We start from the raw sequence: 23,332 nt of genomic DNA, 5'->3' as shown, positions 1-23,332 counted from the left end.
AGAGATAGTTTTCATTTTTCTATCTAAAGGTGTACAAACAGTTTATACAGGTTGTTTTTACCCAGGAATAGATTATGTTAACAAACTGCTCCCACCAGGATTGCTTTCACATGAGAACTTGCAAAGTGCTGGTTTTGACAAGGCCAGCCACTGATTCCAGGAGAGCAGGCTTGATTTTATGAAACCTTTCTTGATGATTTTTCTACCTTGCTGCAACATCCTCCCCCAACCCTCCAGTGCCCTGGACACCACAAGAGTTGTGTCCTTGTTGACAAGAGGTTGTAGGTTCACGGTCAAGTGAGCTCTTGAGGCAGCAGCATGAGAAAATCTGTGCTATGCAGGCAACTCTCCTATACAGGCACCCTTCAACTGCAGAGCTCTGTGTTCTCCAGCTGGAAAGAACAGAGCTGGTGGCAGAGGGAGGGGAGCCTCTCACCGGGTGCCTGCAGCAGGTATCAGACACCAGCAAGCACATCAGACACCCTCCATTAACTGTGTCCTAATAAAAGTCTTCAAAGTACATTTATATTAGAAAGGCAGCAAATAAACCCTTAATCATGAGAAGGACTATTCATTTGGGCCTGGGCAGTGGGATTGGCTTATTATATGCTGCTCGTCAGACGCAGTCTGCCTCTATACTTAGAAAATGTCAATTAATTTATGGTTGTGGAGCTTTCGCCCCTCTCCTGATAGCTGGCACATCCTCCACCCATTTCAATTTGTTGGCTCACTTTCTTATGTGAAAGTCAGAAGAAAAGGAGCATGGGAAGCTGTTGGTCAGACAGGGAGAAGAGAAACTGCCCCTAATTTTCCAGTAGTGTCTGAACTCAGCCTCTGCAGCTAACCTTGACCTGGGAACTTAGGGGAGCTGTCAGACTTGTGGTTAGGGAGCAAGTATAATTTTGCATAGTGCTGAGGGACTACCTTCAATTAAGGAAGATGGTCACCCTATAAAATCTGTTGCCTTTATGGCATTTTGACATTAGAGGGGGGAAACCCAGAACACTCAGGATTAGGAGAGCAGACTTCATGCAAATCCCTCTCCTGCTCATAAACTCTAACCAGGGGCAGCTGCTCCCATCAGCTCATCTGAGTTATCCTTGCATTAGCAGACACACAGGGAATTTTTCTTTCATGGACAATATCTCTCATTGTGCCTTCTCCTTTCCCAGTGCTGGGTGAACTACAGATAGTCACGATATGGGACAGTTCAGCACTGAAAGGAAGCTGGTCTCAGTTTCTTTCCCCACTTACTCCCCTGGAACATCCTCCTGCTGACAGTGGCCATTCTGCTCTCTGCAACTGCTCCTGTTCTCTGCAGCCCCAGGGTCCAGACAGAGAGGTCCTGGCCCTTCCCACACAGCTGACAATTGCTGTAGCAGAGGGATGCAGGGACAGGCAGCTGCTCATGCTATGCCATAGCTGTAAGCTACAAAGCTAAAAATTAATAACAGTTGCTTGAGGAATAATACCAAAACCACTTGGCATAGCTTGGGAGCCATAGGCCTGGACGTGGTCTGGCTCATTTTAGGATGGTTTTAGTGTGTGCTCCCCATCTGCCAGCACCCTGAGGCTGCCCTGAGCCCTGCTGTGTGTCTGTGTGCAGGATTACAGGGTGAACATCTTCCTGCGGCAGCAGTGGAACGACCCCCGGCTGGCCTACAACGAGTACCCCGACGACTCCCTGGACCTGGACCCCTCCATGCTGGACTCCATCTGGAAGCCTGACCTGTTCTTTGCCAACGAGAAAGGGGCCCATTTCCATGAGATCACCACGGACAACAAGCTGCTGAGGATCTCCCGGAACGGCAACGTCCTCTACAGCATCAGGTGAGCTGACTCCACCAAGGTCACCCAAACCTTTGGGCGTGCTGGTGGAAAAGGGAAATTCAGGGGGTTTTAAGGTGAGAGATCATTCAATTAGCAGTGATGAAGCAATGTGGTTAAAAGGGACCTCTGCTAAAGCATATTGAGACAGAGGATTGGTCTGGGATGGAATTCATCTTTACCTCATTCAGTTCAAGGACTTCTGCTTAGAGTAGATTCCTTAACATCCCTAATGTAAAATTACTTCAGATATCTTCTCTTAGTGCAAGCCTAAAACCAGCTGTGCTGTGTGAAAACCAGTAGAAGCTCACGAACACTCTGTTTTCAAAGCTGCAGCATTTCCTGACCAAAAAAAAAGTGAAAATCATGGAAAATGCTAAGTACAGCCCCATGGCTTTGTCTCACCCTGGTTGTTCCCAGTTATCCATTTATTGCTAGATCCAAGAATCCATCAGAAAATTGAACTAATTGCACTGAATTTTCCACAGGAAATCAACCTTAGCCCCCACCTTCACTTCCAACTCCATTCATTCGAACTTTATTTTAAATCAATGAAATTAAGATCAAACTTCATGGGCTTAGACTGGGAAAGTTTAACTCTGTATTGAAGACTTTTCCACCTCATGTATAATGTAAATTTGCCCATGGGACACACACCCCATCTCACACTGCAGCTCCCAGTGGCAGCAATGGGAAGGAAAAGCAGTGTGGAGCTGTAAAATGGGAAATAAGCAGCTTAATGCTGCAAAGTAGATGGCCTCCATCAAACACCAAGGTGGCTCCAGCCCAAAGACCCAATCCCTGATGGCCAAAACAACAAGAGAATTGCCGTGTGTGTTGGCTGAATGAGGAAATCCTACAATTCTTCATGTTAAAAACCAGGCAGGGAGCAAAACCAACAGCAGCAGCTTGGCAGTGAGCAGGAGACAGAGTCCTGTTCCTGCAGGGGCACAGAGGGGCACAGGGTGCCCCAGCCCTGGGGCTGCTCTGCCAACAGAGCAATGACTCAGCATGGAAAAACCACCATTTTCAAGGCAAAAACCTGAAAATATTTCAGTTCTTGTTTAAAAGAACAACTTTCCCATCTCACTCATCTCTGAATGAAAATATAGGTTTCTTTATAAGCACATTTTCCTGTGAAAATTAAAAAGAAACTGTAAATTAATATTAAAGAGCACACTGTAAATTCAAAGAGTTTCCAGAAGGAGAAATAGTCTTTCTTGTGCCATTTTCTAGCAGGTTCTTTGCTACTACTAGCAATAATCAAACTCCAGGCAAGGCATTTACAAGGTGGACTTTGTCACATCTTCTGTCCCAACATGTCTCCAAACTCAAGCTGAGAATTTCTGACAACATAAGATTTTAAATTAAAGTATCTTTCCATCCTGATACATTTCTTGTAGGTCTGATGATAGAAAAATTCAATTTCTGTCCCCTGGGTAACTCTGATATTTCTACATCAAGGCAAAAAGCTGAAAACCCTAAACACTTCAGGGAACAGCATTTTCAACATTATCAAACCAAATAACTCAAGTCTAACTATCTGGAGCAAATCATTTAGTATCAGCTTGTTGAACCAACCAAACATTTTAAGCACAGATCATGGTACAGAGCAGCACAGCAATATAACACAGAAAGTGCAGCCTGCACCTAGTGGAAAATGGAGACAGAAATAGAGGTCTCAAGGGCTCTGCAGGAATTCAGGAAGGTGCAGGAGTTCATATTGGCTTAGCACAAGGCATTTTCCCTGCAGAAAATCCCACTGAAGTATTTCTTTCCCAACACACACAAACATATGATCTTGATCAAACTTCTTTTTGGTGTTTTTTTTATCACACACAAATGTTCTGTTCAGAGATTTACAAACAGTGCCAGTCTCTAGAAATGCCTCTGGGGGTTCCAGAGAGTGGTCTTGGGCTTTCTGCTCACCCAGCCTGTTGTGAACCTGAGGCAGAACAGGAAAAGCAGCAGAGCAGTTTGTGAGGGAGCTCTGCAATGAAACGAGAATGGGAATGGGGTCACAGATCCAAATGTTCAGCATTTCTGATGCTGTCCAGCACCAGAGTGAGAGCACAGGCAGGAAGAGATGGATGATCTGTCATTCCCCCAGCTCAGCCCCCTGTCAGAACTCAGTGCATCCCTCTGGGTGTCCAGAGTTGCTGGGACCCTACCAGGGGGCTCAGAGACCCTGACACACAGCCCAGAACACCTGTGGGTTTGATTGTGACCCATGGAGAAAATTACCTGCTTTGCATGAGGACCTGAAAGCCACAGAAGTTTAAGTAGCGTAATAATAAAATTATCACTAGGTGAAAAAGTAGATTTTGGGGTTTTTAGAATCGGGGTTTTGGGGAGAAGATGGAGGGACTTGGGTGTGTCCAGCCTTTCTTCTTCTTCTTCTTCTTCTTCTTCTCTACCTCCATCTTCTGCTGTGATGGTGGCACTTTTGGATTGGTTTAGAGTAGAAGATCACTGTCTAACATAGGTGATAGGTATTGGAAAGTAGCTGTAAATATTATACACATAGTTTTTAGTATAAAGACATAACACCACCCCAGGGGCAGGCAGAGTGCCTGGAATTGTCCTGCTGGATGGACCTCGGCAGGGCAGGAGAAAAATTTTTATAGATAAGATACAATAAACAACTCTGAGACCAAGAAATTAAGAACTCCGACTCATTCTTTGAAACAGAGATTTTTTTACCTGTCTCAGGGCTGCAATAAACTGCAACCTTCCAAGAGCCCCCAGCAGTGCCACCATTTGCCATGCCCTGTGCTCTCCTCTCTCCTCAGGATCACACTGACTCTGGCCTGCCCCATGGACCTCAAGAACTTCCCCATGGACGTCCAGACGTGCATCATGCAGCTGGAGAGCTGTGAGTCCTGTGCACGTTTCAGAGAGGAGACAGCCTCCTTTCCCTGCTGCTCTCCCTGCCCTCTCCTTTCCCAGCTGCAGCCCATCCCCAGCCCAGCCTTCACTGGAGCCTTGCTGGACAACCTCCTGCTTGGGATTTTCCATTCATTCAGCCCATGTGACGTTTGCTAGAGAAGCCAAACCTCACAAGATCCCATGTGAGGAGCCCTGGCTTGCTCGTGTTTACATTGGCCTTTCACTCTGCAGGAGAGGTGAAAGTGCTTTCAGCTGCAAGTGGGATTTTTTCTCTCTGGATGAACATCTGCCACTTGTACATGTTGCTTATCCCAGAGGAGGGAAAGACGATGAGCTCCTTCCAGAGAAAGCAGTCGAGTTGGAAACAGTAGAAAACAGTTCAGCAAGCCAAATTAAAGGAAAAAATGTTATTTATTGCAGAAAATCTATTGCAGCTCCAGTGGAGGTGGCTGCCCTGGCTCTTCCCACATGAACAAGCAGTTTTGCCTCAACCCAAATCCCATTCATGACAGCACTGTCAGGGAAGGCCAGGATGCCCCCTGCCTCCAAGCTCTCTTCTGCAACACTGCCCCTTTCCGGATCAGTATTTAATGTGATTCATGTGACATTTGTCCCTTCCTCTCAACAGTTGGCTACACAATGAATGATCTCATATTTGAGTGGCAAGAAAAAGGAGCAGTGCAAGTTGCTGATGGGCTGACACTGCCTCAGTTTATCCTCAAAGAAGAAAAGGACTTGAGATACTGCACGAAGCACTACAACACAGGTCAGTGCTGTTAACCCTTAACTGAGGGGCTCAGTGGAGAGGAGTTCAGGATTATGCATTTACCAGTCTCTTGCTCTGTCTGATGGCACTCTGGCCTTGTCCTACACTTACAGAGATAAGAGACATGTGGAAACACATGCAGCAAATGAAAGGCTAATGGACATAAATGTGCAAAATCCTCTTGTCACAGGTAACAACTGCATCAATTCAAGGGTGTTTGGTTTGGATCTTCTCTCCTAAATCCTTCTTTAGTCTTTGACATTTAAGTGACATAGGACATACCACAAAAGGGCTTTCTTTGCTATGTTAATGTTCATAGAATCCTAGAATGGTTTGGCTTGGAAGGGACCTTAAAGACCATATTGCTCCAACACCCTGCCATGGGTAGGGACACTTTTCACTATCCCAGGTTGCTCCAAGCCCTGTCCAACGTGGCCTTGAACACTTCCAGGGATTGGGCAGTGACAACTTCTCTGAGCAACCTGTGCCAGGGCTTCCTCACCCTCACAGGGAAGAATTTCTTCCTAATATCTAATCTAAACCTTCTCTCTTTCAGTTTGAAGCCAGTCCCCAGCTGTTCATTTCCTCCCCTAACAAGACCCTGGTTTAGGCAACACAAGGGAAAGGAAAATCCCCAGACACTGGCTGAGAACAGGAGGCTCACTGTGCCTTCCCAATAACCTCCCCTGTATCTCCCATCCTCCTCAGGCAAGTTCACCTGTATAGAAGCTCGTTTCCACCTGGAGAGGCAGATGGGCTATTACCTGATCCAGATGTACATCCCCAGCCTTCTCATTGTCATTCTGTCCTGGATCTCCTTCTGGATCAACATGGATGCTGCTCCTGCTCGTGTGGGGCTGGGGATCACCACCGTGCTCACCATGACCACGCAGAGCTCTGGCTCCCGAGCATCACTGCCCAAGGTAGGGGACCCCTTGGGACACCAGGGAAATCGTGCCCCTTCTGGGGACAGCACCTAAGGAAATCCCTGCACAGATCCTCCTGCTGCCTTTGCACAATTCCTGTGTAAGGACAAACAGCAAATTCCAGTCACATCATGAAAAAAATTTAAATTCTCTATGACTTGCAGCAAAACTTCCCCTAAGATTCAGCACTCACCACAACTCCCAGTAACCAGGAGCTCTGTACCTTACAAACCCCTGCAAGAACCACACATGGATGTGCACTCTACATTTTAACTTTTTAGTCACTTGACCATCCTACTTTTATACCAGTACTGATTTTACCTTTATGAAGGGTTTCTGGTATGGTGGATTACTGTTTTCATTGCATATAAACAATCACAATCAAGGCCTGAACAAATTAAAAGCTGTGGAATTGTTGCTACTTAAGAGCCCGTGAGGGGTTTCAGTGACCTGATAACACATTGACATTAAATGAGTGTGATTCTGGTATCCAAGAACAGATGTCAGCCATGTAAAACACCAAGTAAAAATGCATTTGGGTAAGGAGGCCACCCCATTTCCGTCTCTTTTTCTGACTCACAGGTGTCCTATGTGAAGGCCATAGACATCTGGATGGCTGTGTGCTTGCTGTTTGTGTTCTCTGCCCTTCTGGAATACGCCGCTGTCAACTTCGTGTCCCGGCAGCACAAAGAGCTGCTCAGGTTCAGGAGGAAGAGGAGGCATCATAAGGTAATACATAAAGCATGGAGGACACAGTGAAATCTGTCCCAGCAGAACACCATGGTCAACTGAACCAAGCCTCTAGCCCCCAGGGAGGTCCCCAGTGTCTGGTCAGATGTTAAGGAGGCTCACACACCACAAAGCAGAGCTGCCTCAATGGATTGTGCCTCTTCTAACAGCCTGCTGAGCCCTGGAGTCCAGCAAGCTGGGTTTTGCTAGCCAAAAGGGGTGTTCTCAACAGGACAAGTGTCACACAGCAATGTTCTGGGGTGAGTTCTCCTGCCCAGCAGCTGCAGCCAGGGCTGGGGGAGGCGGGCAGGGCGGTGTGAGGGGTGTCTGTCTGTCTGTCAGAGAGCAGCACCCCCAACACAACAGCCTGCAGCAGCCCAGAGGTAAGTGACACCTCTTTTGTCTCTGCCATCTCCGTGTTCAAAAGCATCTGCTTCTCAGACTGACTGCAAGTTCCTCCTGGAAGGAAAGAGCTTTATTCTGAGCCTTAGCCTGCTCCATGCTTACCTGCCGTGGCTGATCCCAACCCCAATCTGAGCATGCACGCAGCTCCCACAGCTCCCCAGCCTGGGCTCCAACAGCAAACACTTCACCTCACATTAGAAAGGAACATAAAGGTGGCTGTGATCACAAGGCCAAAGGCACTTGAGAATTGTCCCTATAAAACTGGTAGAACCAGGAAAGGGGTTAGCAAAATTTCAGCACCAGGCCTGAGAGGCTGCCCTCAGGAGAGCATTAGAATCCAGTACATTTTCTAGGAGAGAAAAACAAAGACAGTTTTGCTGATGCAAATCTCAAGCAAGCCCGTAGGTGACCACCAAGATCTGCCTTAAATATTCCTCATAGGTATTTGTCTACTTTCCAGGATCTGTCCCACCCAGAAACCTTCTCCCATTCCATTGTTTCACTGTCCCAGCCATGAAAATTCTTTCCCAGGGTCCAACCTGTCCTGCAGCAGTTCACAGTGTACGCTTGCAGAACTGCTACCATTCCAGGAGAAAGTGGGGTTTGAGGAGCAGGAATCCCTGTATTTTTCTAGATTTGTCTCTCTCTGCTTCAGTCATCCTATCTGCAAAACAGGAAATCATTGTTCATTTGTGCTCAACCCAGTCAGGACCAGGGATGAAAAGTGTTGGACAAATGCAAAGGAAAAGAAATAACAGATGAGACCCTCAGCACCCACTGATTGTGTTTAACCAGAACAGGGCTCTGCCATCCCAAAATCAACAAAGCTTTGGTTCAGAAGATGCAGCTGAACAGAGGCAGAGCTAAAGCCACCCACATGGGTGTCTCCATAGTGCATTTATCTCTTCATCTAGGTTCAGGCATCCTGTCTCTGGATCTGTGCTGTTGTATGCAGATCAGTCTGTTGATAAAACAGTAAGAAGGAAAATAAAGCCACTAATACAGAGACTAGTTTAAGAGATATTTGGAGAGCTGTTCCATTCAACACAAGGCTGTTAGCACAGTCCCTGCTCAATCTCACAGCTATTTAATTGGAGCAAAGCATCAACAAAAACACTTGCAAAAGCTAAATGAATAAGGTTTGCAGGCTCATCAGAAAACTAAGCTGACTGCTAATATGTAAATGGGCTAATGCAGCTGCCAAAGGCACTAATTGCTCTGTCCTGATGTCCTGACTTGTCTGGGTAGCTCTGACTGGTTTAGGCATGACACACCAGGCAAAAACACAGTGAGATGTTGCAGTGGTATGGACCAGTCTGGTTAACATGACACCATCATCAGACCCACATGGAGTGCATTTGGAACATTTCCCAGCATGGCTGGTGATCTTTGCCTTTATCCTTTGACATGGCACCTTGAAAAAGGCACTATTGTCTTCTCTAACCCTGGTATGCCACTCACCAAAACAAAGCCATGGTGGCCAAAACAAAGTCACAACCAGTGGGCCCTCAGCAATGAAAATATTTAAAAATTCAGTAAATTAAGGATCAAGAGGTTTAGGTTAAGCCAGACATGGGCGAGTGTTTATTTGTGCAATGTGAAAAGAGCAGAGGCAGTTTTACCCTGCATTACAGACATGATGGGAAGGTCCATAAGCTCTGAGTATCACAGAAAACCAGATGTTGATTTTATTTGGGTAACTGCTTTGCTCAGATATGGCAGTATCCTCTGTGTCCTGCTCCTCATCCCATGCAGCTGCCCACGGGATGCAGGGGCCATCCAGAAAAGACTCTTCAAAGGACAGGGCAAGGGGCAGCAGGGCACAGTGGGCAGGCAGCTACAAGGGAGGGGGCTGCTAGGTCAGTGTTGGGGGACACAGCATGGATTGGCCTCTTTTAATGATTAATTAGGGCCGTTGCTCTACAATTAGCCTCGGTGACCTGAAGTCAAGAGACTTGAGATTCTAACTCTGCCTCTGCAAATCACTGATTGAATTACTTGGACCAAACTTAGTTTTCCCTGTCATTACATCCCTGTGCTCAATAAAATAGGGCTAAATCATTCTGGGATTCCAGCAAAGCTTTCACCAAGCTTTTGCCTTTATTAGAACACAAATTATATTTTTTGTCAATAATTGGCATTACCACAAGCAGCCATGTCTTCCCATTGACCCACAGAAGGGCACTTCAGTTCCTCACCTGAAATTTGGCTCCTGGGCATGGCTGTGGGGTGCCATGGGCAGGCGAGTGAGGGCTGGTTGCACGCTGCCTGCAGAGCTCTTTCCTGGACAGCTCCTGGCTCCTGCACATCCATGTAACTCTGTAGGAAGCAGCTGCAGCTTTGGCTACGTGAGTTACATGGAGCCCACTCCTTCTGGGCAAGCTGAAACTGCACAGGCCAAGCAAAGAAGGTGCTGATAGGAGGTGGGAGGGGGTAGGGAGAGGCAGAAGCAAAACAGGGGATGCAATTGGAAAAATGAAAGCAGTGCCACAAACCATCCAATAGGTCAAAGACTTCCACGGGGTGGAAGTCAGCGCTGTTCTCCACGGGGTGCCTGGATCCCCTGATTTGCATCTGTGCATCACACAGCTGGCACCCCTCTATAAGGCTGATCTCCCAAGAGCAGGGGTTTGCCCAAGGGTGCCGGGGCTCGGTTGGAACATCTTTCAGCAGAGCAGGACGCTGTCAGCGGAGAGCCTTATAGCGAGGGTGCACTGTCTATATCTCATTTTAAGTAGAGTCCCATGCTCAATCTGTTCCAGGAGGACGAAGCTGGTGAAGGCAGGTTCAACTTCACCGCCTACGGGATGGGGCCGGCTTGCCTGCAAGCCAAGGACGGCATCTCTGTCAAGGGAGCCAACAACAACAACACGGCCAACCCGGTGCCGCCGCCGTCGCGCTCGCCCGAGGAGATGAGGAAGCTCTTCATCCAGAGGGCCAAGAAAATTGACAAGATCTCCCGCATCGGCTTCCCCATGGCCTTCCTCATCTTCAACATCTTCTACTGGATCATCTACAAGATAGTCCGCAGAGAGGACGTGCACAACCAGTGAGGGGAGGGGAGCAGCTGGGAGGGAGCGAGCAATCCTTTATATATGTGCAATAGCAATGCAGCAATGCATGAATTTAAGAATGCGGCAATATCTACTTTAAAAAAAAAAAAAAAAAAAGGGGAGGGGGGCTGGGAGGGAGTTTTAATCATGTGAACTGAGGGCGTCTGGCACAGGGAGGAGAAAAGAAGCTCTTGATCTGGGGAGCACAGGGTGGGAGTTAGTTTTACAGCATAGAAAGATGTGGATTGCTCCAGCAATCCAAGCAGTGTAATATAATAATATATATTCATGCTTAATTATAATGCAAAAAGAAAACAAAACAAAAAAAAAAGACCAACAAACACAAATCCTTTTTTTAGCCTATTAACAGCTTAGATTCTCAAGTCACTGGAATGATTCATGATTCCATGTGCAGAAACTACTGCAATTACGCTTTATCTGACTTTTGCTATAGAAAGGCCATTCCAGTCAAGCACGTGGGGGGAAAAACACCTCAAGAAAATAATTCTGTGCTTCTCTAGGTTTTGCACTTTGAAAACTGGATAGATGGGGAAACTTAAGAAAGAGGCTGTGGATTGCTGTTTATTTTATATATTTACTTTTTTTAGTCACGGGTTTGCCGATCAAACACTTTGTGACTTTTGCATACAGGAAAGCAAATACATTATCTCTCTCATCCCCACCAGAGAGCATCCAAAGGAAACCCGAAAAGGACATCAGGGCCTTCATCAGAAATCACAGGTACCTTCTGTCCTTTTAAACAGCGTGGCAGGATTCAAGTCCCAGGAGGCAGAAATATTATTCAGAGCACTAGAAACGATGAAGGATTTTTAAAAAAGCTTTGTTTGTTTGTTCTGTTTTGTTTTTCCAAACCCCTTTCTGCCATGTCTGTTTACAATGGGGGAATGGAAGCAATTGTATTTAAAATGTAGAGAAAACAGGCATCTTGATGCCTTGTTTTGACAGGACCGGGCGTGTGGCAATACTGTCAGTGAGGGGGGTGGGGGGCAGGTGTGTATAGAGAGAGCAGCTTTTATTTTCTGACATTTCATAGCAGTTATATTAATAGCGAAGCTGGGCCAACGGACCCAAAATTCTATTTTTGTATCAATTTTGGTGCTGCATTTTACCTTGAACACGGATGGGAAGATGGAGCAGGCTGGTTGGCCCCTCTCTGCTGCCTGGCAGAGAGAGGGGGCAGGCTGGCACAGCTTGGTGGGGATGGGGACAGGGGGGAGGGAGGTGGGAAGGGGGGAGCAAAGGGGTTTCTCTTTGCCCAAGAGGTAGCACAGGTTGGCATCGGTGTTTGGGGTGGGGAGAAATGTGCCAAGCACCTCTAGGGTGTTACTTGAAAGCCTGGCTTGGGGTCTGTGGGCAAGCCAAGGGCTTGATGTCCCACTTGTCCCTCTGGGCCCCTGGGTGTGAGCCGGCTGCAGCACCCAGGGTGACTCCGTTGTGTTCGTTTGCACTTTAGGGAGAGAGGTGAAAGAGAGCACCAAGGAAGAGACAATCAGTCTGCACTGAAGCACTTGGGGTCAGCTCTGGGTTAGGCACCAAAAGAAGGCAGAGAGAAAAGCGGCACCCATGGGGTGCATCCACTGTCCTCCCTCTCATGCTCAGGATGGGAGCAGGGCTGAGCTGGGCTGGGGGTCTGCTGTGGGAGCACACAGCTCCCTCCTGCAGAGGCTGGAATAGCTCACAGCAAAGTGCCCTGGGGTCCAGCCTGGCCCGCTCAGCAGCACCCAAGCCTGGGATGGGAGTTGAAGTCATGCTTAGCCATGGGTGTCCCAACCAGCACAGAAAGAAGCAGGTGAGAGGACAAGGGAACCTGGGATCTGTCCTGCACAGGGATGATGCCAGGAGGAGAAACACCAGAGAGAACAGCAGGGCTTGCTGGGGCTGAGTAGAGGGACATCCATCTCCAAGGCTGCCATTCAGCACCTTTCACCAGCACTAAAATCACTTTAGTTTAAGAGGAAAACATTAAAAAAAAAAAAAAAAAGGAAAGAAAGAAAGGAGGAAAGGACAAAAATAGAAAGAGGAAAAAAGGAGAAAAAAAAGATAAAAACCACAGCAGTCACTGTGTGGACTAGGGCCAATGTTTTGGCAAAGGCCACCCAGTTTTCTGAGTCCCTTTGTACTGCTGAGACAGGGACAGGTCACCAGGTCACACAGTGGGAGCACGAGCCAGCACATCAGCCCTTTCCCTGCACTGGAGCACAGAAATCCTGTGGGCTGAGGATTCCTCCTTCCCCTGGCAGACGGTGCTTTCCCAGGCAGGGAGATCTCAGGCAGAGGCGTTGTTTGATGCTGGGGCAGCGTCCCGAGCCTTGGCTGGAGCCCAAGTCTGCTGCTGGCTCTGGGTTTGTGCTGAATTATTGAACTCTCCCCGCGTGCGCAGGGCCGGCTGTGCCAGCTGCGGTTTGTGATTGCTTCAAACGCCGCCGTGTCCTTGTCTGAGATGAAAGGCAAACCCAGGGAATTTCCTTCCTGCCCGGCAGCACAGCAGAGGCTTGGCAGCCCACATACCACAGCTCCTTCCTCATGCAGGTGAATGACCTCAAATTGCTGTCATTTGGGTAAAAATGTCCTGGTTCCTTACTGCCTGGACCTTGCACTTTGGAGTGGGGCAACCTGGCCTGGCTCACACACCTTCTGTCCCCACAGGGTACCTGGGCTGGCTCTCCAGGGCTGCAGGGCTCCTTCCTAAAGGAGCTGCCTGTAGGTGAACAAATCCCGTGCCCCATCTTCCCACCTAGCTGAGCTTTGGTCCTACATCAAACCCAAACACAGAGGGCAGGAACAGAGCAAGGAGGAGGAGAACATTTCACCCCACTTCATTCTGCTCCAGCTGTACACGGGAGAATCCCAAGTTCATCCTGGACCTCCTGGGTGCAGATGCAGTTATGTCACAGCTGCTGCTTCACTGGAGCTCCAGTGCCACTTCCTGGCACAGAATAAGGCATGTAGGGACGGAAAACCATCAGAGAGATGCTCTTTCTTGCCAGTACTTCAGCTGCCAGTGGAGCCCAGGGAAGTTTAGGGACTGAAATAAGAATCACACCCTTATTAGCCTGCCTTGGCTTCCAGTTCAGCTTTGCCAAGCTCTGGGCACATCTGATGCTCACCATAAGCAGTGTTGTTCTCCTCAAGCTGCCAGTTTCCATTTAGGCCATCAGGTGACAGTGAGCAGGTCACACCCCACCAGGATACACGCGGGAATCCTGGTGAAGGTGTGACAGTGCTGAGATAACTGTCCCAGGGATGTCCTGCCAGAGAGTTTCACCACCTAGACAAGACTTTAGACTGTCCCATGACCCCCTGGCAGGTCTGGGTGGTTTTCAAAATCAAAGATTTTCCTCCATCTGTGCCAGGTTGTGTTTACTCTCTGTATTGCAAAAGAACTCGTTTTGATAACTTATCTCATCTTTAAAGTAGGCTGCTTTAATGGTGCCAGCAATTATGCTCATTAGTAAGAATGCACAGGGTTTGATATTGCAGGGTAACTTCCCAGCATATTGATGGAATTTAACTCCATAATTGTTATCTTTCCTTAAGAATGAGGCTCAGCAGCAAAACCTCTGAATAAAACAGCAGTTTTCTGGCAGTAAAGAGAGAAAATTGGGTCCTAATTCACTTGGCTTCTTTGGAAAAAGAGAACTTTATCCCAAATATTATTTCCAGATGTTGCTGGAGACGCAATGCTTTGTGAGCAGGAATTCTTTTTCCTTACACATAAATATAATTGTCCAGAGTAAAAAACCACCAGCTTACTATATTTTGATCAGGTAGCAGAGTTGTTCCCACCTTAATACTTGATCTGTCTGGGATCCCAGTGCCATGGAAGCCAGAGAGATGCTGAAGAGGGTCCAGGACAGAGCAGTGAGCACTTGGGCTGCTGCAATCTGCAGAGCTCAGCCTTGGCCTTGGCCAAGCACCAGCTGCCTGGGAACACTCAGGTCATTCCCTCCATGGCTCTGGTGCTGCCCTAATTCTCCTGTCCTAGAAGACTTTGCTTGTCAGGCCTGGGGGACTTTGCTTCTAAAACTATCAAACAATTTCAAATGCTGAATAATCTCATATCCTCCAAACAGGAACTTCTTTTTGGCTTTGTTTTCCTCAGACTTTTCTGGAAGCTTTTTCTTATTCTTCTGAAGATCTTTCATTTTGCAAAGCAAAGATAATTCAAATTACATTGTTGGCTGTCCTTTATCTTGACTGTGATTTAAAGACTTCATTTCCCAATGCTGGTAGAAAAACGGTTAGAAGCATTTACAATGTATATTTATGAAAAGAAAGGAGCATATGAAAGGAGAAAAGGCTGCTTTCAGTGGTGCCATATTTTTCAAAGGTTGCATACAATCATATTTTTGTACTGTACTACCATTACTTAATAAAACATAGTTCTTATCCATGTGCCAAAGACAGACAATCTCTTTCAATATCCTATTCCTTACTCCAAAACCTTGATACTGGTAGCAGTGGACAGCACAATGTGGACCCCAGTACCTGAAACCCCAATCCTGATGCAGCATCCCACAGACTCCAGCTCAGCAAAGGAATTATTTGGTCCATTCCCAGCTTGGAGGCACCCACACATTCCTGTCTTCTTCTCCAAAGGAGGTGGATGGAAGGGGTATCTTGCGCTGCTCCTGCATCAATGGTTTTTCATTATGTGCATGGAGAGAGTGCACTGGTTAAGTAGAAAATTGAGATACTTGATTGTTCTTCAGGGTGCTAAGATGAGCACCAAAGCAGAAGTTCATAGTCATTAACTTTAGTATCTTAAATTACTTCAGGTTCTTTAAGTCTTCCCATTCCCTTCTTTCTTCCTCCTTAACAATTATTTCTTAAGGGCAGTTGCACATCTCTTGCTCAAATGAACCTGTACAAGTCTCTCACTTCATTCAAGTCTAATGCACTTCTCTGTGTTCATCTCCCCTTTTTCCATTCCTGTGGGGCTCAGTTCCTCAGCACTGCAAGCTTTGAAGGGCCTGGGATCAGTGTCTTGTCAAAACATGGCACTAAAACCATTCCCCAGGGCAGGCACGGGGACAGGTCCCAGGGAAGTGCTCTCATGGCCAGCCAGGCATGGACAGGACTCCTGGGGAATGCCAAGGTGGCCACTGAGAGCTTTCTGTGAAAGAAAGCAGGGTCAGTGAGAGGGAATTCAGTCTGGCTGTCATTCTGGCTGCTGGAACATTGGAAAGGACACAAACCACAGGGCAGGAAACAAGAGGGATGATTTCAGCCCCCAGCAGAGGAAATTACTGGTTAAATTGTCAAATGAGGATCCTGGCAAAGAGTGGCAGAGAACAGGAAGAGGAAGGAAAAGCACTCGGAGAGGTTTAGTTTGCATGCCACATCACTCCTGCCATCCAAGGCCAACAGGGCCAACAAGGATGGTGCAAGGCAGCAGGAATTATATGATTGCATTAAAATATGGCCATCAAGTCTGGCAAACCTAAGCTGCAGTCCTTGTGCCAGGTTTCTGAGCAGAAATGACAAGGGAGTGTTATGTTTGTGATATTCCTGCTCCTGGGTCTGTTGCAGACAGTGCTGAAGCCCATCCTGGGATAGCACTGGGTGCCAGCAGTGCTGGGGCTGTGTGAGCTGTGGTTTGACCCAGACCACGCACGGGGAGAGGGAACAGATGGAACAGATTCAGCACAAGCTGATGTTGCCACTCTGGGGAAAGGCAGGGGATTGCTGTGTGTGGGTTTAACAATCCCTGCAGCACTCAGAGCCTCAAAAAGCACAAGGGAGAGGGAGCAGCAGCTCCCAGCCAGGAGAGGGGACACAAACCCTGTCCCCAGACCGAGGGTCAAGTATGTCAGTACAAAATCATCCATGTTTTCCTGGGCAGAGGATGATACCAGCATAAATAAGCCATCAGCACAGCTTGAATTTAGCTTTTATTTACAGATTTTCCACTTGAATTGCGTAAGTAGCTTAAGTCAAACAAGGACATCCTCCTCACCTATCCAGGAAACTGGGGCATGAGGTATCAGCAGTAACCACATGCCCAGGCTGTGATCATGTCACTGCTGTGGCACATGAGTCAGGTTTGGCACAAGCAGGGCCAGGCAGAGCTGCCTGGAGCTGCCAGGTCTGAGGCACACAGGTAGTTTTTGCTGCTGAGGCTTTTGGAAAGGTGGGCCCAGGACTGTTAGCACTGTAGCAAGCCAAAATCCCCTTCCCCAGAGGGTCTGTGGGAGGACATCTGCCTTATCCAGGCATTTGATGACACTGCAGCACTGCTGGGTTACCTGTCTGACAAAAACATGAATCAGGCTTTAGGGTGCCAGCAGCTGAGCCAGATGGCCTAGGTTAAACACACCACAGGATTTGGGCACTAAATTACTGCTCCAGGTTCAAGCCTGAACCACCTTTGCAGTGATGACACCATTGCAGTCACAATTACAGTGGGGGCCTGGTAACTGCTTGAAACAGCAAGGCTCTGTCAGAGTCCTGCACACATCAGCAGGGCAGGGCCTGCAATGGGAACAGAACTGGGGCCTGGGCTCCAGAGTTTCCTGCTTGGCACCTAATCCCAAAACACTGACCTTTCCTGAATGAAAACTATGCAATATTGAAGACTGTGCCACAGCTGGTACTTTAGCCACCTCCCCTGGGTATGCACTCACACATTCTCAGAAGTGTCCTCACCACGTTACTCGGGCTGGGGGGAAGAACCAAGGAGTTCCTGAGGAGCAGGGCCAGCTCTGGAGCTTGTGACGTGCCACAGCCCTGTTGTGACCTCAGCCAGGTCTGCTCTGCTGAGGCTGCACTGTTAGAAAGTAGAAGAGTCCTGAGAGTTCAGCTTCCCAGCCAAGAGTAGAGTGAAGGCAGGGATCTGAAAAGAGAAAGGAAGAGCAGATTAAGGATTGTGTAAGGGAGAGGAACGTGTAATATTCACTCCTTGCTGTAGTCAAGTGCAGTCACTGCAACAATATGGTCTTACTGGGAGTCAAGGCTTTAAATACTGCTGCTTATTCCTTGAGGGGCTGGAAAGAGAATTCAGGAGGCTGGACTTGTCCCATGGAGGAGGAGACATGGGACAGCATGGACAGTGTCACCTCTAAAAACAGGGCTTGAGAGACCAGCAAGGAAAGGAAGTGGAGAGGGGACAGCCCCTGTTACCTGAGAATGGTGCTGGGATCACACCTTGCTGCAGGCCAAGGTGTGGGACACAGGTACATCCTTCACAGGCAGGAGTGTGACCATCCTGGCAAGTCCTTGGACAGATGCATGCCTCCACTTGCCATCAATCCCTTGTGATCAGGAAAACTCGAATAATTAAAAAAACCACTAATGACTTAGGCTATTGTTACATCCTCTCCTTACCATTTTGAGTGGCTGTGGCCAGTCCCTTGGTCACAGCAGTAGAGCTCAGCTGTACAAGAGATGCTCAGCTAGAGGCTGACCCAACAAAATCTTAGCAAAGGGAGCAGAAGTTCCTTTGCCTTGTGCTTATCTAGGCCAAGGAAACAACTGAACCAGGGCTTTGAAACACTCAGCCTACATTGAATCTGTACTTTCCTTTCCAATCTTACCACATCTGGTATGCTTTTGTCCTGAATACTGTCATTCTTCCAATTCTAGAGTTAGATCAGAAGAGAAAAGCTCAGAAACAGCATGGGCCAAGCTGACAAATCCCCAAGTTAACCTGCCCAGAATGAAGAACTGTAAAAACAGGACCTCCACATCCACATGTCCCACTCCACCCCATTCACAGCCCTCCAGCCCTGACCAGTGCCACTTAACTTGACAGGGCACTTAAAAGCCACACACACATTTCAGAACAATAATTGATCCATAATCCTTACATCAGGTCACAACAGCAGGTTAATCTGGGGATCTGTCAGCTTTGGGAGTGTTCAAATTGTAATTTTGGAGAAACAAACATTAAGATCCAAACAGTGATGTAATGTGAGAATTTGAGAGGCAGGTAAGCAGTTAACCTTCCCCTCAATGGGAAGAGTGACCTGTTTTGCTTGAACTCTGCCTCTGAGCTCCTTGTCACTGTACAACCAGCCTGGTGCTCCCTGTGACCAGGGCAGGGGGTCAGGGGACACCAGCAGCTCCAGAGGTACCTGAGGCACAAAGGCCAAGGGACTAACCTCACCACATGCATGTGGAATGAATGATCCTGAAAAATGCACCACCTGGAGCATCTCAAGCCTACTGTGAAATGGAATTCCTACACAAATGGAGAAGTTTGTGTGGTTCCCAAGTCTGGCCATGACACACTGACAGCTCTAATCATGGCCAGAGCTCACCTCTTCTTTCGTGGACTTACCGAGCTGCAGCAAAGGTTTGACTGTTTCTAAAGAACTGAAATGGGAGGTAACTGTGCTAAAAGCCATTCATACTTGTGTGTGTGTGTGAGATACAGCAAAACTTCAGTGGTTTAAGAGACTGAGAGAAGCAGAGACAAAGCAACACACAAAGGACTTCACCTAAAAATGGCCTGACACGCAAAGGTCACTGCACTCCATCGCAGTTTGCCATCCTGCAGCACTGGTGACACCACTCTGGAAGCAGCCTTGGAACCCTGAAGATGCACAAGCCTGTCCCAGTTGTCACCACCCACCTGAGATCAAACCACAGCCATGAGCAGGCTAAACATCGTGGACAGTGACATTTTATGGACTGTGCTGTCTCTCACCTTCCACCACAGTGTACAGCATATCATGCTTGTTAAATTACAGCTAAGGAGTAATGAAAAACTTACACTTAAGTGACATAAAAAAAAGGGGGGGAGGACCCACAAATTTCTCCCATCCAACTATAAACGCACACCCATTTACATTGTTTTGTAAATGAATTTAGAAGAAAAATAAAAATATTAAGATATTTCTCTTCAGGACAACCATTGCACATTTGGTTTTGCTTTGGAGGGGAGATACAAACACACACAGCAGGAATACTTTCCAATTGAAAATATGCAAAACAAATAGAAGAGGGAACAGTTCAGCACCTAGACAGCATTTTCCTTCTGTCCTTGATAAACATTATCTCAGTTTCCCACAGCATTTATTTCACTAGTCAAACCCTCAAAATCTGGTATCTAGGAAGAACACCTCTCAAAAACTTCAGAAAGAAAAAAGCCTATTAAGCAGTGGCATTGTACTGCCCCATTTTCTGTATCTCTCCCATCTGCAAGCCATTTGTATGAAGAAAATCTTTGTTTCCAAAACTTGGCTTACTAAAGCTCATTTGTTCTCAAACACAACAGCGCCTTGGTGCTGTTTACAGAGGCTGAGCTGGTTCAGCAGCAGCAGTGGGGATGTTCCAGGGTGTCCCATCCCTCTGCCAGCACTCCCTGTCCCCAGGGAGGGCAATGCCAGCCACCCTCCCTCAGGGTTAGAATGTGGGGCTGAACACAGCGCCAAACCTTGGCTGAAGGACAGAGCCTCTTGACACACAGGTCCAACACAGCCCCTATATCAGTGTTCTTTTGTAAGTACTGAATCCAGATTGGAGCTATTTATGTGGGGTTTCATGTGCTTGCTAAAAAAACAAAACCAAAACAAAACAAAAAGGATGTTTACCCAACATTGTTTATCAACAGGAAAGGATGGCAACAAGGTCAGAGTGTTTTCTTTCTCCAATCTCATCAAGATCTCAGAAGCAGTGACTTTAAAGTGACCCAGTCTGATCAACTTTTCAGCATAGGAAAAAGGAGCAGTTGCTCTTAACAGGACAAAACTCATCTCCCTTTAACTTCACATGAGCATCTTTACAATAATGAAAGAGCTGCATATGCAGCTGTTTTCACTTTTTTCTTTGCAAGGTGGGTGCTGAAATATCCACATCTCACAGGAGATAATCAGAAAAATATTCAGAGTAAGAATCCCTGGAGTTAAAGTAAGAAGGAAGAAAGAAGTGGGCAATGCAAGTGCTCTCTGAGTACCTCTACTGGTTCATTTAGACAAGCTGAAAAAAGAATGGAAAAGTCAGTGCTTTTCAATTTTCACGCTACTCTCCTCTCAAGAACAAAGGAGGCAGGTGAGAAATACAAAATATAAAGTGCAGTTGTGTTTAAAATGTAAGACATAAAATTTTTCAAAATGAATAAATCAGCTTAATCATTAAGTACTTACATATCTCTCCCTACCCCCCTTAAAAAAGGGATGTCCCTGTATTTTCTGTATGAATTTACTATATATACATATGTATAAATCTATACATACACAAAATGGGTATGGCCTTACACTCCATTTAAGGATATTTTGCTACATGGGTCAGAGTGCAAAGCAATTGCTTCCTTCAAATCAGTATTTTTACATCAAGACATAAACCTGTAACTTAGACAATTTGCATGACCACACAGCCACAGTGGCAAATTATTTTTCTGGCTTGTAAAAAAAAATTTTAAAACAGAAGTTCTATTTCAGCAGTTTGAAGATGGAATGTAAAGTTTCTGCTGTTAAATGTATATAAAATATATTTATTGAATCATACATTCATGCTGATTCCAATAAAAAAAAATTAAAGATTTTTCTGAAATTTCTCTCCATGGATTTTGTACTGCTGGTTGTTCCACACAGCAGCTGGAAACACAAAGAAAATCTATTTCTTGTACTATTTTGCAAGCTAGGACATTATTTATATATAGCTTTAAAATTCTTAGGTGGATGGAGTGACCTTGGTGCAAACACCCAAAACGACATTTCAGAATGCAGGATTGGCACTGAATCACAAAGATGGTCACAATAAAGTGTTTTTCCTTCCACTGTCAGGTGCTTTGTCAAGTTTGAAATATCATCAGTGGAACAGCAGGTCCCTCTTAGCTTGGCAAATGGCATTTTGTGACAGGAAATAGAAAGGCAGGATCCTGCCCTTCATATTTATTCTGAGAATGTGCCATTACTCTAAAAACTATAAGTGATGATGGAATTTAAAAGAATTTTCTTCAGTGTCATGTGTCATAACCAAAAGTTTTTAATGGACCAACTTTCCTCGTTCTTCCATCTAACACTCAAATAAGGATAATGATCTTAGTGTTGGGAAACAAAATCAGTGAGGGAATTCCTTCTTCCCACAGCACACACAGCTTACAACTTTACAGTGCGTGCTCCTATCCCGAAAAAAAACCTTAGAGCAAAACCAGTTCAAAAATATGCCCTTCTAGGATGTGCAGAATAAGCAGCTGCAGAGATCAACTCTGGATCCTCATACCTGCATCCAGAATCATCCTTTTCTCCATGCACAGTGAACTCCCAGGTCTCAAGGGCATCTCTGCCCTGTGGCACCAGAGGAAAAGTTGCTCAGATTGAAGTCAGAGCTCACTGTTACCACACAGGCTGTTATCTACCTCCAGAGTAAATCCTCCCTGCCAAGCTCACCACTTCCACACTCACCTGTATGGTGGGCACCCAGCAACACCAGAGCTTCAGTCTGAGCAAATTTAAAGAAAAATAAGAAAAAAAAAGGGCCCTGCAGAGCAAGGAAGTGATCCCAGTCTGAATCCTGAAATGCAGAACCAACATCTGCATGCCCAAACACACAGATCTCAGTTCAGCTTTACAGAACAGCCCCACACAAGTCTGCTGGTGCATCCCAGTACTGCAGATGTGCTCAAGGGGTAACCTAAATTCTTAATTGTGCAATGCTCTTGAAGGAAGGCAGCAAGGGCAGTTCATGGCTTCCAGTTCTGGTCTGGGTGCCATGAAACACCCCTGCAAGTGAAACGTCCTCATTTCTACTTGTCTTAACCTATTAAGATCAGGCAGAAGAGGCCAGATCACACCAGTCATACATGAAACACTCTGTATTCTCAGAAGGGCAGATCAAGGTATCTTGACCATGAAGGTTATTCCAGATCTGTCCATGAGGCTGTGATGGGTGCAGAAGTCTTATGGCTCTAGACAGCTTTTCTTCAGTTGCCAACTCCCTGCAGAGCACTGGGACACCAAGAGCTCTTCAGTGCCACCACCTCCTTGTCTTGACTGGAGGTACTAGAAAGGAGACATCAACAGTCTGATGCATTTCAGACTGCAGTATTTGGTTCCTAGAAAGAGCTGGACTACCTTGGTTATTATTAGCCTCCTTGGAGCTCATGCAGCCCACTGCAGCCAGCTGAGGCAAATCAAATCCTGGCTTCTTCACAGTCATCCTCAAGAATGTACGGAAAGGACTGGAGGCCTTAGACAAGAGATACTGAGGTTTTAACAGTACAGCAAGGCAGAAAGCAAAAGGGCTGGAGGCTACATAAAGCCTAAACATCAAAATCAATGTGCAACATCTTACAGCAAGTCTCTTCAGAGGACTTTGTTATTAGTGAGTACCAGAGCCACCAAAATGCAAATACCAAGAGCCATTCTGTAACATAACTTTCTTTTTGAAAGTGTTTCTTTACAAGACATTCCCACAGAATTTTATGTAAATATTTTATTTGCCTGTCATCTTGGGACAAGAACATGACTTTCTGGGTCAACATATTGAGTATGATTCATATGAGAACAAGCACACACTTCACCCTTTAAAATTCTTTACTGACACTCTTCTTTCAAATCAGACAGCAATGAGCCAGAAATGTCCAGCTCCCACTACAGAAATGGGGGTTCAAGCTTATGGATGCTTTTGCAGATTTGGTTAAGAGCTATAAAAGCTTCTGTTAAAAGCACTTTGATAAGTCTGAAGTGCAACCTGTTACTGCAGTCTTCGGATTCAACGTCAAGAACAGTAGAAACCCAACAAAGGGGGAAAAAAAACATCACAAACAACAA

The 23,332-nt window shown here is 46.5% G+C and overlaps 1 protein-coding gene across 2 annotated transcripts in view; it reads left to right on the top strand.

Annotated features, from left to right (window-relative positions):
* The window catches only part of GLRA1 (glycine receptor alpha 1), a 37,671-nt gene extending 26,236 nt beyond the window's left edge, over positions 1-11,435 (top strand). Inside the window, exons 4-9 of one of the 2 annotated variants that reach the window (XM_063168878.1) lie at positions 1,607-1,830; positions 4,620-4,702; positions 5,345-5,482; positions 6,191-6,405; positions 6,991-7,137; positions 10,305-11,435. In XM_063168878.1, the coding sequence (XP_063024948.1) occupies positions 1,607-1,830; positions 4,620-4,702; positions 5,345-5,482; positions 6,191-6,405; positions 6,991-7,137; positions 10,305-10,595 (1,098 nt within the window). In that variant the 3' untranslated portion in view covers positions 10,596-11,435. Of the gene's footprint in view, positions 1-1,606; positions 1,831-4,619; positions 4,703-5,344; positions 5,483-6,190; positions 6,406-6,990; positions 7,138-10,280 lie in introns of both variants that reach the window. The other variant, XM_063168877.1, reaches the window with a different exon arrangement.
* Positions 11,436-23,332: the final 11,897 nt, after the last annotated feature.

This window comes from Melospiza melodia, chromosome 14 (genome assembly GCF_035770615.1).
Source record: "Melospiza melodia melodia isolate bMelMel2 chromosome 14, bMelMel2.pri, whole genome shotgun sequence".
Lineage (NCBI taxonomy): Eukaryota > Metazoa > Chordata > Aves > Passeriformes > Passerellidae > Melospiza > Melospiza melodia.
This window is presented reverse-complemented; position numbering and strand designations above follow the sequence as displayed.